General features: G+C 55.8%; 1 protein-coding gene across 1 annotated transcript in view; it reads left to right on the top strand.

The window, feature by feature from the left end:
* VAC14 (VAC14 component of PIKFYVE complex) overlaps window positions 1-16,358 on the top strand; it is a 58,489-nt gene extending 42,131 nt beyond the window's left edge. The window contains exons 15-19 of the mRNA XM_063167903.1: window positions 10,395-10,569; window positions 11,285-11,403; window positions 12,209-12,288; window positions 13,818-13,968; window positions 15,475-16,358. Coding sequence (XP_063023973.1) covers window positions 10,395-10,569; window positions 11,285-11,403; window positions 12,209-12,288; window positions 13,818-13,968; window positions 15,475-15,637 — 688 coding nt within the window. The 3' untranslated portion in view covers window positions 15,638-16,358. The remainder of the gene's footprint in view (window positions 1-10,394; window positions 10,570-11,284; window positions 11,404-12,208; window positions 12,289-13,817; window positions 13,969-15,474) is intronic.
* Window positions 16,359-17,922: the final 1,564 nt, after the last annotated feature.

The raw sequence follows: 17,922 nt of genomic DNA, 5'->3' as shown, positions 1-17,922 counted from the left end.
GGCAGGTCACACTGGGTGCATGAAGGTCTGGGGTGGCCCGTCCCTCTTAGGGCATGACAGGGCTCTTCTGCCTCTGAGGGGCCGACTGTACAGCACCAGTTTCTCCACAAAAAGTAGTGAAAAAGACACAAAGTGAGTTTGAACCTGCTAACCAGGATGAGGAGTCAGAGAGGAGGGGAGCAGAGGGCTGGAGGAGCGTGGAGCACAGACATCCATCCGATGCTCTTGGCAGCCCCACAGTGAGGTGTGTGTTAAATCACTTCTGACTCGCCTGCCTGGCATTCCCAGGGCCCTGCTCTGTCTGGGAGAGTGGGAAGAGAAGGGCTGCCTGCCAGCATCCCAGTGAGCAGGGCTGTCAGCAGGGAGTGGGATGGGGGTTTAGCTGCAGGTTTGGGTAGCAAGGGATGCACTGGGGATCCTGTACAGAGCCAGTGGGTGTTTGTTTTGGTAATAAGGGAGTGCCACAACCACAGGATGCCTCTATACTGAATGAGCCAGTGTCCCTCCAGCCCCATCCTGCCTCCCACCTCATCCCTAACCTTGTCCTTTCCTCCTGCTGTGCGGTCCTCACTTCCCAGCCCCTCACTGGGAGATCTCAGGAGCTGGGGCTAACCAAAACCCTCCTCTTCTCCCAAGCCTGGATGCTCTTGAGCTCCTCTGGACACACATTTTCCTTGAGCAAACACCCCAGTACCCCCTGATGATCTGGAGGCACCCAGTGCTGGGATGCAGGACCCACTCCTGCTCCTTCCTTTGGATGTGCTGATGCCACTGTGCCCCCTCCAGCCCCCATTGCCAAACCCATGCCCTGAAAATCCCTCTACAAGTGAATCAGGGCTGGAGGGGGGACACGTGTCACCTCTTCCTCTCTCCCACCCTCGGTGCCACTGCAATGCAGAACAAAACCTGCGTTTGTTTTTGCGGGAGCCATTTGGCTTGTGCTCAGCAAAGTGCAAAAAAAAAAGAAGGGGAAAAAAAATGGAGGCTCTTTGATAAACTGTGATATGAACTCGGGTAAAATCCAAACAGCTGTGAGTGCTACAAGGGAAGCTTCTGTGTCGGGAGGCAGCGAGCCTGCGAAAATCCACTGCTCTGCCTGCCAGGATGCTCGCTGGCCGCCTGCCCTCCGGCGTTAATGAACTGTGCACTCGCCATCCCCCTCCTCATGCCTCACCGAGAGCAGGAACAGGAGAAAGCTCTTTAGTTTGTGTTTTTTTTGTCCATTTGCAAAGCAGAAAGAGGGACTCCCTGTCACCCGAGGCCCCGGCCAGGCGCAGGGTGATGGAGCAGGGTGGTGAATATGCTCAGTTCTGCAGAGCTCAGTGGGTTTCTCCTCACTCATCTCCAGCCCATTCCTCTGTGCTTCCTTTTAATGCTCCCTGCTCCCCAAAACCTTCTCTCCCCCTGCCTGGAGATCCAGAACAGTGATACAGCAATTTGGTGGCAGACAGGCTCTGCTTTCCTGCATTCTCCCTCTGCTCCAGCCTTGCACTGTGAATGCCCTCCGTGGTCTCTTGAGGCTCCTATGGGATTTGGAAGGAAGCCAGCAACCCCACTTTACCTCCAAAAGTCCCCAGCTCTCAAATTGCCTCTTTCACTTTGCACAGTGAGCTCCACAAGCCTTACAGGAGCATGTGTCTGTTGGGGTTTTAATTCACTGAGGCTCTGGGACATCATTCTGGACTCTCTGATACCTTCCCAGCCCCATGAAGCAGGAGCCAGAGGGGGGAAAATCCGTTTCCACCAGAGCAGAGGTTGGCTCTGGAATCACAATGCCCCAGCAGTCAGTGACAGCATGACCTTCACAAGGGAGGAGCCTGGTTGCCCTGTCAAAGGATTATCCCTGCTGGGAGAGCAGGAGCTGGGTCAGCCCTGGCCAGCTCCCTGCTGGGGCTGTACCCCCAGGGAAGGACAGGAGATGCCTCCACGGAGCTGCAGGGGCTGGATGAGCTGGGGTGCACCTGGAAATGAGTTTGCTATGCTAACCCAGCGAAGCTGCTCCAGGAGCAGCCCTACTTGGAGCTCCTTGGAAGGGTTTGATGGGTTTTCCTGTAGAAAAATGGGAACCACATGTGAGCAGCAGTGGGCTGGGACTAATTTGGGTCAGTGAGAGGGTGGAGGGGAGGAAGGGGAAATGTGTGTAGGAGAGGAAAACCCTCACAAAACAGCCAAGTTCCTTCAAAGGGCAGGTCCCCAGGTAGGGAAATCTGCTTCCTCCCAGCACTTTCCCTGGGATCACAGCAGGAATGCTGGGGAAAAGCTGGCTGTGGAAGGAGGGAGCTGGGAGAAGGCAAACTGGACAGTGGGGAGAGGAGCCCAAAGCTTCCCTGCTTGCTGACTGTCATGTTCTGCAGAGCAGGGATTCAGCACAAGCAGCTTCCAAAATCTCCCAAATTTTCTTTGCCTGGCTGATGGGGTGACAACCCTCATCATGGGGAAGCAGCTTAACCTGTCTGATCCTGCTGGTTGGGCTTGGGTCTTCTGATGGTGCTTCCTTTTCTGGCTCTGCAGCTGTGACAACTCAGTTTATTCATCTTTGTGGAGGGAAGAGCCAGGACAGGAAATCAGGCTGAGTGACAATGTTTTCCCCCCACCTGTCTTCCAGGCACAGGGTACACTCAGTTAAATATGAGAAGGGTTCACCTCAGCCAGTGGGTCCAGCTGGGCACTGCTCCCAGGATGGGATGTCCTCAGATAAGATATCTCTGGATGGGACATCTTTAACTCCCCACTGAAAGCACAGAGCTGTGCAACAGCCACCTTGGTTGGAGTTCCTGCCATTCAGTGCTCCTTCCCTTCATGCATGAGCTGCTCCTGGTGTTCAGCTGCACCTGGAGCTGGTCCCCTCAAAGCACTGGGTGCTCTCTTAGGGTCCTGGCAGGGCAGGGAGCGTACATCTGCTCTCCTCTCATGCATCTGTGGGCCTTGGAGGGTTTGAGGGATATGGCTCCTCAGGCTGTATCCCTTTCTGGGATCCTTGCAGGGATCCTGGCTCAGAAGGCAGGGCAGGCTTTGTGATCCAGTGCAATGCTGAGAGGCAGCAGGCACGGAGGCAAGCCTGGCACTAAAGCTGAAATAGCATCTGGGGTGTCTAAACCATGGGCATAAATGGGGTGTTTTTTCAGCTGACACTTGAGTAGGAAGTGCAGCAGGGCTCACTGAGTTATGGGCACCTCCTTCCCTGAGCTCCAGGATGTGCTTGAGTTGTTGGCAGAAGAGACAAGGCAGCTTCACCTCCCACCCCAGGGTACTCTTATCCCTGAGCCGTGGGACACTGCTACCTCTTCCCAACCCCTCTTTTCCTTCCTTCTGGAAAGCTTCACTCTCAAACACAGAGTGTATTCCTGCCACAGTCTATCCCTCTGCTTTCTGAGATCTAGAGATAGCCAGCAGGACTATTTTCCCTCAAATTTGCCTTCCCTACATGGGCATCCAAAGGCTCATCCATCTCTAGGACAGCAACCTGCTCCTTGGCCACGCTTTTAGGAGCAAAAGCACTTTTATTTCTTCACCTTAAAGCAGAGTGATGGGGAAGGGTGAGCACAGCTCCCATCTGTGTACAAACTGTGCATGCCCTGAACAGGATCAGTCTCTCCCAGCTCCTGTTGCCACAGCTTTGCACCCGCTCCTTTAACCTATTTTATTTGCAGTGATGAGAAATTATAGGGGGAGAAATAAGGCGCTTGTCAGTTTTCTTGAAAATTAGGCCACAGCTGTCAGCCTGAAAGGGAAGCGGACGTCTCGAAGGAAGGATCTGCTGCTGCTGCTGCTGCTGCTGCTGCTGCTGCTCTGCTGTTCTCCCCCACTCCCAAGCCAGCCCCTACCCTTCCTCTCCTTCCCAACAGAGCTTGCCTGGAAACATCAGTGCCTGGTGTCAGTGCCCCTCTGGGAGCAGGTTCTGGAGGGCTCACTTGAACGTGAGTTGTTCCTCTCAGCTGGGGTGGTGGCTGGAGCCAGGCACGTGCTCTCGTGCTGCTGCTGGTGCCTCCTGCCTGGGGCTTGAAGCCCCAAGAGCCCAGGGCAAGACTTGCATTTGCCAACCATTTTGCCATTGAGTCTGGCAAGTTTAAAAGTTGGAAAATAAGTGCTTTGGGCAGGTAATTTTTTGCTTTCCTGGAGGGTTTGGAAGGGGAGGTTTGCCTGTTTTTCAAGTGAGGCTTTTGTAGACACTCAGATGTTGCTCCAGGATTTTGTAAGCTTTGCAGGTCATCAGTGCAGGTGCTCAGGGCCAGGTTGGATGGGGCTTGGAGCAGTCTGGTCTAGTGAAAGGCATCCCTGCCCATTGCAAGGGGGTTGAAATGAGATCATTTTTAAGGTCCATTTCAAGCCAAACCATTCCAGAATTCTAAGGGCAGGATAGCTTTATCCATAAGTCACTATAAAGTTTCCTCAAGGAAAGTCCTGGCACACCAGTCCAGGCCTGAGCAGCTGGAGACTGGTTCTGTTTGTCTGTCTAGTGGGCTTCCCCTTGGAGGAGCTGTCACATTCATCTGTGTTATGCTAAAAGTTGGGCCATATCTTGGGCTGAGTGGACTATCAGGTTTCCAGATTTAGTTGTTTTTTAGCTTCTGGCCCATTCCAAAGGATATTACTCTTTCTTCTTGCTACAGCCCTGTTGCCCTCTCCTGTTTGGTATAGAGCTGCAGGTATCTCACTGATGATAAAAATATCCAGAGGTGTTGGATATCTGCTTGGAGAACTCAAGGTGATCTCGTTGAAGGGCACTGTTCTCCAGCCATGTCCATGGTGGGAACAAGGCTGGGTTCATCATGAGAGGGCACATCAAGGTGGATGTGCCCAGCTTCAGGCTGGACTATCAGCTTTAGTGTGCAGCAGGGCAGCCATCCTGCCAGCCAGAACAGGGACCTCCCATGGCCTCATGTCCAGGGGGAGCACCAGGAGGAGCAGAAGCCACGGGCTGAGGCTCTGCAGGATCAAGATGCTGTTTCACCAGCTGAAGCTGGCCTGAGCCACTGAGGTACATTTGTGCTGTGTTCTCTCAGGGACCCGTCCTGGCTGCTGTGGGGATCCCCAGGGATGCCTGGGGAGCTCCTTTGGCTGAGGCAGCCAGGCCAGCGCTGAGCTGGCACCGCAGTTGTCACTGGCGGCTGCTGCCAGGCAGACGCTCCGTGGGAGGCTCCTCTTGTTTGCACTGAAACACTCTGCACCTTTCCCTTTTCTAGAGAAGGCATCGCAGGGCTTGTCTCCTCCGGCTTTCCCACATCCACACATCCCCTCCCAGAATCCACACATCTCCGTCTCAGATCCACACATCTCCTCCCAGGATGGGCACCTCCCTGGTCTGCAGCTTTCACTGAGTTTCCCTGGGGAGCTTGATAACCATTCCAGGAAACCAGAGCTGATGAGGGTCCTTCTCCTCCCCAGACCTGCCTCCTGGACAGAAGGAGCTCCCCTGCTTCTAAACCTCACAAACCCTTCAAAATCCCTTACATAAAGTGCTATGAATTTTGTAAAGCAGGAGCTGCTGGGGTTGCTATGGTTTCCCTTGCCCAGAGGAGCAGCTCTGGAGCCTGGATTCAGGAAAGGGGGGGATTAAAATGGAGGACTGGGATTTTCTTTGCTGATACGGAGGGAAAGGATGGGACAATGACATCCTCTGCCTTCCCCACTTGCTCTCTTCTCCTTTTCCCCTTCACATCCTAATTTTATCTATGCTTTCTCTGCAAATTCCTAAAGGATCCCAGCTGCTGGGCCAGGCTGGGGGTGTTGCTTTTGCTGGCAGGAGAATTTCAGGGGGATGGGGAGGGGCAGTGGGTATCACAGAGGCTGTGGATTTCCTGGTTAGGTGGGTTAAGCCAGGGCATCTGTTGGGGAGCCTGGGGTGTGGAGGAAGGGTGGGGGATAGCCTTTGGGAGGAGAGAGGAAGGGAGCAGAGGAAGAGGAGGGTTGGGAGGAAGTACGGAGGGGCTCTGCCCTCCTCACAGCTGTGGAAGTTTTTTTGAGACCCATGAGCAGAAAAGTGGAGCAGAACCCCTCAGAGCATCACTCCCAGGCCTCAGCCAGCTCCTTCCACAGCTCAGGCTGTGTCCCAGTTGCTGGAAGTGGGACGAGACATGATCCTCTCCCTGCTGGGGCGCCGTGTCTATTAGCCCTGAGCTAATAAAGCAAATCACTGGTGCTTAATGAAGAAGCACCTGCTTAATTGAACACAGCAGGATGGTGCTCAGCATGGCCAGGCAATGGGATGGGACCAGTGTTTCCCCCCAGGCACCCCACAGATCCCAGAGGAGGAGACAGTTCTGCAGTGAGACTGGATCTCATCTTACTTTTTTTAGATTTTAGGGAAAAACAAATGTTCACCCTGTTCAAGCAGGCATTGGTCTGGTCTGAACCTCCGCCACCCTGTTCCTGCATGGGGCTGGGGCAGGGGACGGGGCTGAAGTGGTTAAAGGGACGAGCAGGCAGGATGGGAACTCTGACAGCTCCCTGAAATGATGATGTTTAGATTAGCTGGTTTCCAGGCATCGAGTTGTCAAAGCAAGAGGGCTGGGAGGGACGCCGGGGCTTGTCCTTAATTGGAGATGTGGCTCTAAAGCCACCCCATCTTGCCAACATCCTCTGGGCTCCAGCACACACTGCCCTGCAGCAGCTCCCTGCCCCTGCACGATCCCTGTTCTGCTTGCTCCCATTCCTCATCCCACCCCACTGACCGTGTGTGTGATGAGAATTCATTGTGATTGACATTGCTGTGCTGGCAGTTTGGTGGCTGCTACATCAGAGACACAGGGGGACCCTAGGGTGGCATGGGCACGCAAAGCTTGTGGTGACCTCTGTGGCTCTTCCCTTGGCCAGCCTCGTGTTGTCAAGGAGTCCTTTAGGCAAGGGGACAGGCAGGGTGCTGTGACTGCAGCAGGGGCTGGAGGTGACCTGCTGGGTCCCTTGGGAGCCCCACGGTGGCTCGAGGTGTCCCCGAGGCATCGTCACGCTGCAGGTGCATGCTGCCTCCCGTCTGCCTGCAGCCACATTCCTTGGCTGCATAGGAAAGGCTTGAATAACCCTTTTAATTTGAGGAGTTAAATTTTAATGGCCTGGATAGCACATTTCATTATCGCCATGTGCCTGCACTGCCGGCTGCATAACATAACCAGGGTGTGCCATGATGCTCTGCGGCTCCTGCCTCCCTGGGGACACTTCCTGCCCTCCTCTTCCATGCCAGGACATCCTTGGGGACTCTCTGGGTCCCCATGAGCAAGGGGATGCACATCACCCACAGGGATGCAGGGAAAGCTCCAGGGAGAGACATCTTGCTGGAATGATGCTTCAGGGGGGTTAGCCAGTTCCTTTCCTCATCACATCATGTATGTATGGGGAGATATATATATTTAAGGGGTGTGTGTGTGTGTATAAATATACACACATATTTATGGGATGTATATATCCAGGAAATATTTATGGTGTGTACATATAAGGGGTATGGCTCCCGCTTTCCCTCCCCTCTGCCCTGTTCCCTTCCACAGCCACTCCACTGACATCTCAATTGAAGCCACCTGTCCTCTGTTCAGCCCCTTTCCCTGCCTCCTCCCAGCCAGCCTGGCGTTCCCCTCATGCCATCAAAGCCTCCCAGGGAATGGGCTCCTGGGGACCCTTCCATCCCACCAACAGCTGCCTGCTGCTGGCAGTTGGGCTCAGCTGCTGGCTGCTGTCACGGAGGCCAGCAGCTGCAGGACCAGCCAGTTGTCCCCTCCTTTGGGGACTGCTTTTGGGATATGCCGACCAAGGGGCTTCGTGGAGGGGAGTGTGAGGTCTTTGCCACTGCCATAGGAGGATGCTGTGCACTGGCAAACTCATTCTGCTGGTGGATCCCAGAGAACCTGGGGGCAGCTGGAGGGGCTGGTGCCCAAGCAGGACAGCATCCCCCTGAGGTGACATTGCTCTGAAGAAGAGGGACAGTGTCCACACATCTCCTTCTCTAACACCCCAACAGTTTCCAGTTCCCCAGTGCCACTGAAAGGAGGGGGGAGAATCCCAACCCTGCCCCACTAATCAAAACCAGGCCTGAAATTAGAAAGCAGCTCACATTCAGCCCTCTGCTCACGGTGAGCATGGTGCTCACCAGCCAAATGGCAGAGCTCTTGTTTATGGAAAGCAAGAGCCTTCCTTTCCATGGAGGACTGGTGGAAGGGGAATCTGAAAGGCATCCCTTTTGTCATGGGGGAGCTTTGGAGGTTACTGAGTTGTGCTCAGTGCTCCCTAGCACTGTTTTTCTTAGTTAAGCTCTTGCTATAGTCTTCTTGCCTGAAAGGTGTAAAACACCAGCTCCCCACTAGGCATGAGCAGTGCAGCCAGTCCCAGCTGCGCTGGTGCACCAACCACTTCACAGTTGAGACTAAAACTATATCCCAGTGTTTGTCCCTGGAGAACCCATCCCTTCTTTGGGCACATTAAGCCATCCCACTTCATGGTTCAAGTGCCCAGCACGGCTTCTGGAGAAAGCTTGGCAAGGCTGGGGCATCAGTTATCCCCCCTGGCTGGAGAAGGGTAGCATGGAGCCACTTTCTGGGCTGGGCTGGTCCTGCTTTGCTGCAGCTGGCAGCGACTGGATCCTGCCTGCAACGCTGAGCTATTGATTTGCTTTTGGCTCCATCAGGCTGGGCTAAAAACCTCTGCCTTCCCCTTTCCTCCCTCCATGCCTCACTTTCCCACCGCTCTCCCTCCTCCAGCCAGCCTGTGTCCAAGCGGCGAGAAATCAGGGAAGCGTTTTCATCGCCATGAATGCAGCCGGTTACGTAAGAATAATTGGGATAAATGAGCTTATTTATCACAGCCCGTTCCATTTTAGCGGGGTCCAGGCGATCGCCGGGCCGGGTTACATAAAATCCCGCACAGAGCATCTCATTGTCCGGCAGCAGCCACGCGGGGTGCGGGAGCTGCCCGTGGAGAGCAGCCAGGCCTGGGTGAGGAGGGAAGGGATTATTTGGCAGGGCAGAGAGGTTGGGAGGAAGATGGGGGGTTTCTTCCTCATTTTGTTGAGGAGGGAAAATCTGTTTCTTCATTCTCCTCCTGTGTACCTAAACCAGCAGGATTTAGGGTGTGGTGTTTGGAGTCTAACTGTAGCCAAATAGTCTTCCTCTGGTCTGTCCTCACAGGAGCAGGGGCTGGAAACTCACATCCTTCCTCCTCCTCATCCCAGGAGGTAAAAACATGACTTCCAGGCAGGGGACGTTCAGGTGTACCTCCTATCTCCAAGCCAAACCAGGTAGTTAGTGACACCTCCCACCCAGCAGCCCAAGCAGTTGATCCTTGTTTTGCCTCTTAATCCTCTCAGAGATACCTTCAGGGGGAAATTTGAATCCAGCTGAAATTATCTGGTGGGGAACTGTGTTTGGTAGGAGCTGGGGGAAAGCAGAGGTGCTCTGGTGGATGCCTTGCTGCCAAGGTTCCCTGTCAGTCCATGGGGAAATGTGGTGAGCCAGGGAGCATAACAGTTTCAGGAGAAGCTGGGGAGCTAGGTGGGCTTCCCTGTATCCCTCCAGTCCCCACACTGGGGATCTGAGCTGGCACTGGGCAGCATTTCAGGTGTCCTCAGACAAACTGCCCAGGAAGGCAAGAGCCTGGAGAAAAACAGGAAATCCCCAAATCCAAACAAATGTGGGAGAAAAAAAAATCGGATGGTTTTATTTTTTTTGTTTCTGGACTTAAAAAATGTTGAAAATCTCGGGAATGCCTCAAGGTTTGTTAAGCAGGACATTCCTGCTGTGACCCAGCCAGGCAGATCAGCGTGGGCCACAGTGGTGGTTACACTGTTTTGGGGAAAACACTGCTGGCAGGATATCCAGTGGAACAGAGACATCTTCCAGCTTCACCAGCTCCATCTCCGGAGCCACTCAGCACCGGATCTCGTGGCAGCTGGAGCATGGAGGAGTTCAAAGAGCAGCCTCTGGCTCCAGGACTGCCTGGTTGCACAATACCAGGAGGAATCGCTTCGCCCCAGTGGCTGCCCTCCCTGGGATGTTCCCCAGTGTCAGTGGGATACTGGTCGGACTAGACCATCACATGCCATCTGCAGTGGTGCTGCTGCACACTCACTACACTGGTCAGGCTGGAAAGTGACACTGAAACCTCCTGAGGGGGGTCATGGGAAGGCTTGAGGTGGCACGAGCCATAGCAGTGGGTGCCAGCAAGGTCCCAAAGCAATGTGACCAGGGGCATGTCTTAGCCCAGCTATGGATTTTTGTTCTTGTCCTGGTGTGAATAACTGCATCCTCCAAATGCAGAGCCTGGTATTGCCCCTTCTGGTGCCACCACACTCACCCAACCTCTGGTGCATCCAGATCTCCTCCCTGGTCCTCTCTGGAGAAGTGGGCTCCATCAGAGTCTTGATTGTGCTCATTAACCATCCTTCCCCCCTGGTTTGTCTCCTCTGTTATACACAGGCAGCTTTGTCTACTTCTGAATGCAGAGAACATCTTCCACTCCATGGCAGACATTCTGCTTAGGGAGGAGGATCTCAAATTCGCTTCTACCATGGTCCACACCCTCAATACCATCCTGCTGACGTCCTCCGAGCTCTTCCAGCTGAGAAACCAACTGAAGGACCTGAAGACCCCGGTATGAGCAACGGGAGCAGGCTTAGCAGCTGGAGGGACATAATGGGGGTGGTGGGGACCTGGCAGCCACCTGGAAGTGTGTCTTGCTGCTCAGACCCTGCCTGGTGGGTCCCAGGGTTGGAGCTTGGGCAGCCTATTATTTATCCACCCTTCAGGAGCTGAAGATGGGCTTGGAGGATCTGCCCAACTCTTGCTTTTCTCCCTGGAATGGGAATGGGCTTACTGAGCCCTCAAGCAGCTGCTGCCTCCCTGTGTCTGCCCCTCCATGGGCTATGGGACAGATGACAGCAGGAGGAGAGTCCTGCAGTTCCTCAACTCTCCCTCCCAGGAGCATGCCCACAGGATTTGCTGAGCAGTTGCCACCAGCACCAGTGGCATCCAAGGAAGGAGAGAACGAAGATTATACTCCTCCTTCTCCTGCTGAAGACCAGTGATGCAGGGGTGTCCCCTTGGGTGGGACAGCATTGTCCCCCAGCCCCTCATCCTGTGGTGTACTCAGCAGCCCTGAGTGCCACCTCGTCATGCTGTCACCCCAAAGCCCACCTGGTCTCCATATCTTGAGGCTGAGGCTTATGGCAGTGCTGGGTGGACATGGTGGGTCCAGAAACATCCCTTTGTGTTTTGGTGGCACTTGCCAGCCTGGCAGGTTGGTGTTGGGTCCCTGGGGCTGTGCCATGTCAGTGTGACCAACCCCCAATGGTTCTCTCTTTCCCCAGGAAAGCCGTAACCTCTTCTGCTGCCTGTACCGCTCCTGGTGTCACAACCCTGTGACCACTGTGTCCCTCTGCTTCCTTACCCAGAACTATAAGCATGCCTACGACCTCATCCAGAAATTGTATCCTTTGGGGATTTTCTGCCAGGGTGGGGCCTGAGCTGGCCCTTAGTCCCTCTGTGGTAACCAAGGTCACCGTGCAGGCCAGCCCAACCTCCTGCCTGCAGCCCATCATTACTGGGGCAGGGCAGCCTGTGCTGGGCGTGTGCCAGCTCCCTTCCCCTGGTGTCATCCCTTTTTTTGTGGTGAAAAGAGAGGAAGGCCTGCACTGACTGAGCCTTGACCTTCCCCTGCCCAGGAGGGGAGGCTCCTCAACATCCTCTTCCTCCCAGGAAGATGAAGACTTTGGCCTCCTGGCCTGGTGAGGAGCAGGCAGTGCCCAGCATGGCACAATCCCCGGTGAGCTCACCATCTGTCTGCTGCAGAATGATTACTTTCATGTGCCAGCAAACCCCAAGCCTCTCTGAGTAGTTTTCCAAACGAAGAAGCTCAATAACACGCTCAAGTTCCCTTCCCAGTGCACACCAGAATTCCTTCTGGGAATTCTCCGTGGGCCAGGAGGGTAAAAACAAACATCCTCCCCTGAACACTCATCCTGCCTGCTCTCAGCTTTTTGGGTAGTCTATGTTTTCCCCTATACCTGCCTGCTCATCTATCTCCGTCCTTCATCCCTTGGCCACCCTACAGACCTTTCAGCCCTGCCTGTGTGCAAGCCCCGCCTGTTCCCTGCCCACTCACATCCCACAGGAGCTGTGGGTGCAGGGAGGCTTTGGCAAAGCCACGATCCGCGCCAGGCATCGCCCTCGTGAGCCATCTGCTGCCGCCCTGCCACCTTTTCCCAAGGTACCACCCTTAACAGCCACATCAGCGGGGATCTGGAGGTCACCGTGGATTTCCTCACTGAGGTGGACAAGCTGGTGCAGCTCATCGAGTGCCCCATATTCACATGTAAGGAGAGGAGGAGAGCCCGGGTGGGGAAGGGGCAGCGCGCGGTGCTCCCCTCCCCGCGCCTCCATCGCAGCGGCAGCCGCCGCACGAGGAAATAGAGCAGAAGTTATGAGACTTCTTGCCGGGAGGTTTGCCCAGCGCTGGAGCTGCCCACGGGAACAGGGCACGCTGGCAGCACGGGGGGGCAGCGTTGCCCCCCAGATATAGGTTAAGGGAGCGAGTGGCACTGGCAGCCAGCAAAAGGGGTGGGGGAAGGGATGGAGGGGGCCTGGATCACACTGAGCATCTCCAGGGTGCACGAGGAGGGCGTCAGGTGGGGGAACCCTCTGTGCCACCCTCTGTGGGTGCTGCTGGGGTCCTTAGCAAGAAAAAAGGGTTTCTCTAGAAATGAAGAGTGAAGCTCTAAAAAACAAGCTGATGTTTTCTCCAGCCTCCAGCAATGCGGGTCCCCCACTGGGTAATGCAGCAGTACCTGACCAGGGCTCAGGGGTGTGACACTGGGAGCCAGGATGGTGGCAGGGGATGACAGTTGCTGTGGGGGCATTTCTCATTATTAATTTGCTACCCCTGGCCTTCTCATTGAAGGTATAGCAGGGCACTGAGGTTGTTGGGAAATGTCCTCAAAAGGACTTTGTGGGGCACCTGTATAGGTTCAGGGTGATACTGGGGAATATTTAAGGGAAGAGGTCTAGAGCAGCTGGGCAGTAGAGACCCTCATTCATGCTCCCTCTTGTAGACCCTGTCCATATTTCCAGGATGACTGTCCCAATGTGTGAGGCACCCATGTGTCTGTGGTGGTTTTGCATGCCCCAAAATTATTCACTGAGGGTTCCCCAGCCCACTCACCTTAGTCTGCAAATCTCAGGGTAGGGGATAGATGTGTCTCCCATAAAGTGGCATCCCTGGTGATGGCTCCTTTCACTGGGAGACACCAGCAGTACAAGTGACAACCAGGAGGTGAGATACTGAGACACAGACCTTGCCCCATCTCCTGGGCTGCCCCTTCAGCTGCATTTAGGGCTCCAGAACACTTCTGCCATGAGCACAGTGAGGGATGGAGCCAGAGGGGGGTGTTGCCTCTGCTGAGCAGAACTGAGGCCCAGCACATGTAACCCTCAGAACCAAGCAGAGGGGATTCCTTCTGCTCCATAGAGTCCCCAGGAGGGTGTCACCCAGCCCTCTGGATGTGATGCTCCAGGGTGGGTATTTCTGCCAAATGTGGAGAAGCTGAGGAGCAATCCTGTGTTGCATGTGTGTTCTCAGGCAGACAGCATGGACAGCCTCAGGGGTGAGTGGTATCAGGAGTGGCAGACTGGGGAGCCAGTTGCCCTCAGGGGGCTGTGTCAAGGAGAGGGATTTTGGGGCACCATGGGACACCAAGATGGATGGGTTAATGAAAGGGGAGAGGGGTGCCATCGAGTGCCCCTTGGGTTGGCTGGCAGAGGCTTAGGCTATCAGAGGAGGTGGGAGGAACCTGCTATTGCAGCTGGAGATTAAATGCCTTTCCCTGCCTTCTCATCCTCTTCCAGATCTCCGGCTGCAGCTGCTGGATGTGAAGAACAACCCCTACCTGATCAAGGCTCTCTATGGCCTGCTGATGCTGCTGCCCCAGAGCAGCGCCTTCCAGCTCCTCTCCCATCGCCTGCAGTGCGTGCCCAACCCAGAGCTCATGCAGACCACGTAAGTGCTGGGGGATGGACCAGCATCAGCATCGGGGCTGGATCAGCTGTTCCCCACAGCTGAGCATCGCTGCCATTCCAGGCTCAGCCCCCATCCCGGGCTCAGCCCCATGCTCTGGCTTCCCCCCCCAGCTCCGCTGTGGCCGTGGCTGCTCCTTGTCCCCACGGCCGGGAGTGTTGGCCAGGGGGGTTTTTTGTGTCTATATTTGGTAACCCTGGGAGGGCTGTGCCTCATCCACAGGCATTTGGCATCCGGGATGGAAAATTTCACTTGTGGGGTCGCTATGGAAACAAGCAGAGCTGGGAAGGAGGTTTATGGAGAAAGACTCCAGCAGCTGGGGGGGGGGGGGCTCCCAAAGCATCCCCCCTGCAGCCTGGACAGCCTTCACAGCACCCAAAAGGGGCCTGGCACCCTGCTAATGCCTCCGGATGGCTGCTCCATTCCCACTCCTGGCCTTTGGGGATGCGTGAGATGTGCAAGGGCGGCATCTCCCTGGGGACCAGCTGAGATCCTCATGCTCCCTGCCCAGGGGTGCTGCCAGTGGGATTTGCTTTCCAACCCTTAGCTAATGAGTAGTGGGGGGCCTTGATGATAAAGCTGCCTCTGCCTTGGCGCAGCGCTGGGAACAAAAAGAGCTCCCAAGATGGGCAGGTTTCTGAATTAACCCCCTGCTGCTGTTGTCGCTCCTTGGCTTTTAACTGCTTCCCTGGGATGGCTTTTATCCCTCATGGCCTCCGGCACTGAGCTCCTACCCACAACCCAGCACTGATATTTAATTGGGGGGGCGGAGAGGGGGCTGCATGTGCTTCCCCCTCCTTTTTTCTCCCCACTAGCCCTGACAGTGGGGGTTTTTCGAGCTGTCAGACAGCCTGAGCATCTGATTAACTCTGACCTACATTCCTTCAAACACCGAAGCCGGCTTTCATAACCGGCCAGTCCCAGCTGCCCCCTCCCCAGGGACATACCAGGGCCACCAGAGCTGCCTGCCATCTTCCCATGGGCATCCTGTGGCTGGTGTCTGCTCCTTCCTTGCATGGGGACAGCACAGGGATGGGTATCCATGGCTGGAACCCTAGGGAGCCTGCATTTTGAGCCATGGGTGCTCATCCCTGAGGACTGTCCCTGCTGCCACTGGATGTTTTTTGCTTGCTTAAAGAAGCAGACATGGAAACTGAGGCATGTGGCCCTGGCATCCTTATCTCACTGGTTCTGACTGTAATGGGTTGGGATAAAGAGGAGTATGTGTCAGAGGAATTAAACCTCCCATGTGGGGCCAAGATGCAGATGTCCCTTGTCCCCTCCTTGTCCCAGGACCTCTTGGGCTCTATATCTCACACCTTTAGAGGAAGAAAATACATCTTTGGGGGTATTTTATGAGGCACCAGCATGACTAGGATTTGCTGAGCTCAGCTTCTTCAGGATATGCTTTTGGTGCTGCCAGTGCTGGATGCTCACAGCACCAAACATCCGCATCCCCTTCCCACCCTCTCTCTTCCCACCCTGCAGGGACAACACCAAGCCCAGCACCAGTTTGAAGAGAACAGCAGCCTGCAACATCGACTACACGGAGCTGCTGCAGCACTTTGAGAAGGTCCAAAACAAGCACCTGGAAGCCAAACACCAGCGATCCGGGCGGGCAGAGCAGCTGGACCGGCGGGTGGTCCTCTGAGCACCCCTGCGGCCGCCGCGGGTGTGCACAGCTGCTGGGGCAGGGACCAGGGGACACAGACCAGGGGAACAGACCAGGGAACAGGCACACCGGTTGCTGGCCACCGGAGGATCTGGTGGGTTTAATGGAGATGGGCGAGAGCTCCACACAGGGCTGGTTTTCCCCCCACTGTGTGTATGGATGAGGGGGGACCCTCAGGCTGTGCCCAGCTTTTCCTGTGGGTGCTGGGGGGACATGGGGAAGGGTTGTCCGAGGTGAGGGCTGGGGTAAAGGACCTCATCTTCCCTTGCAATGGGGCGAGGGAACTTCCCTTTGCTTTGCTAATGCCTTCCCCGTGACTGTCAGCTGAGCACCCAGCCTGCTGCCAGCAGCACCGGAGGAGGGAAGGGAAGACGGGAGCAGCCCCTGGCCTTGCGCCCTGGAAAACAAGCACCGGGGCCGCCAGCCACCTCTCACCACCCTGACTTCCACCCTCTGGTTCCGAGGCCCTGCTGGAGGTGGCATCTCACTCGGGGAGACACTCCTGTGCCTGACACTTGGCCCCCTCCCTGCATTCACGCAACCTCTCTGAGTCCCCGGCTCTTGGCAGGGACAAATGCACAGCTTCAACTCCCAGCCGGCACCAGGGGACATGGGGAGCAGTGGACCGAACCCCAGACTCCATTCCTTGTTCCTTCATTAAGCTCCCCATGATAAAATAAACAAGCAATGCAGAACAGCCCATTCCTTGTTGCTGGGCTTCCCATCATAGTTTTGTTCCCAAGTGGAGCCAAAAACACAGCAAGGGCAGGGGATGGCGTGGAGCGTCTTGCTTGACCCTGTGCCCTGGGCTGGCCCAGCCCTGCCACGTTGGCTTGCCAGCAAGCAGAACTTCTCCGCCTGCTCTTCTTCCCAGCAGGGAAAAAACGCCACTGAAATTCTTCCAGGCCATGGTCACGAAACCACAGCACAGTGACAGGCATTTTCCTGGCCCTGAGCAGCTGCTGGTGTTGCCTTCATCCTGTCCTGTGGCACCCAGGGACCCCAGCACGTGCCAGGCTGCTGCAGTCTGGGGGGACACCATTGCATCCCCTGCACGGTTCAGGCCCTCGCTTGATCCCAGGAAAAGGGCGGTTGGAGGAATTCGTGGAGTTTTTATGGCTTCTGGCCTGTTTACAGGGAGGACTGTCTCTGGCAGTGGGTTCCCCAAACAGCCCCATACCGGCGCTGCTTTGGCCAGGATAAAGACATTCCTGTCATTCCCGGGGAAGGGCTTTCCAGACCCAGTCACGGAGGGTTAATTCTAACAGCCAGCCCTCAAGGATGTGTGAGCAGTGGCTTCTCAAGCCAGCCTGTGTCTCATGGTGCTGGGGGTACCTGTTGCTGAAGCCCTGGGTCATTATCAGTGTGGGCCAGAGTGGGCTCTGCCTCATTCCTGCCGAGCTCATTGCTGCTGAGCAGCCTCTTTCCACACTGAGGGAATGGGTTTATGGAGAGAAATTCCAGCCAGCTGCTGGAGTGCTGAGCCCTAATTGTTTCCTTATGGGTGGCTCTTGACCAACACCGTCCAGAGCAGTGTGGGCATCATCAGCGTGGGATCAAGACTACTTTTCTGGCAGGCGGGGGAATAGGTGACTCAGGCTTTGCCCCAGCTGAGTGTCATTGCACTACAAGGGATAGGAAGGTTTGTCGGGTTCAGCCTGGCACCCCCAGATTCCAGGAGGCTGGGGCTGGGGCCTGGGGATGCCTGTGGGAAGGGTTTGTCTGCTGGCAGGCGGTGCATTTCCCATGGCTCCCTGATAATCGAGTGCACGGACACATTTCAGAGCTGTCGTGTAACTACTGCAGAGGGAGTTCACTCTCCAGCACATCTTGGAGGGTCGGGAAGGCAATGGGGGTCAAACACCCTTTGGGGAGAGGCAAATCTCGCCCGGTGCCTCCAGATGTCTAGGAATGCCCCTGGGCATCCCATGGCATCTCCAGGTGCAGTGTCTTCACACACTCCCTGGGGCTCTCCTGCTCCTCACCCAGCACCCCAAGATAATCCCTGGGGGTTCCTACACCGCCCCGGGAGCAAACCCCGATGCTGCCTCCACCAGCGCCACATCTCCAGGCATCCCTCGGGTCTCCCTCCGCTGTAGTCCCGGTGCAGGCAGTGTTGCTCCCCGGCCCCCCCCGCTCAAGAGCATCCCCGAGAACCACCGGGGCTGCCCCCCCCCGCCCCGGCTCCGTCATCCCTGCGCGTCCTCCGGGTATCCCGCAGCGGCTCCGGGAGCATCCCTGGAGCTGACCCCGATCTTCCCCCC

This window comes from Melospiza melodia, chromosome 13 (assembly GCF_035770615.1).
Source record: "Melospiza melodia melodia isolate bMelMel2 chromosome 13, bMelMel2.pri, whole genome shotgun sequence".
NCBI lineage: Eukaryota > Metazoa > Chordata > Aves > Passeriformes > Passerellidae > Melospiza > Melospiza melodia.
Note: the sequence above shows the minus strand (reverse complement) of the source record. Positions and strands in the feature narration are given on the sequence as shown.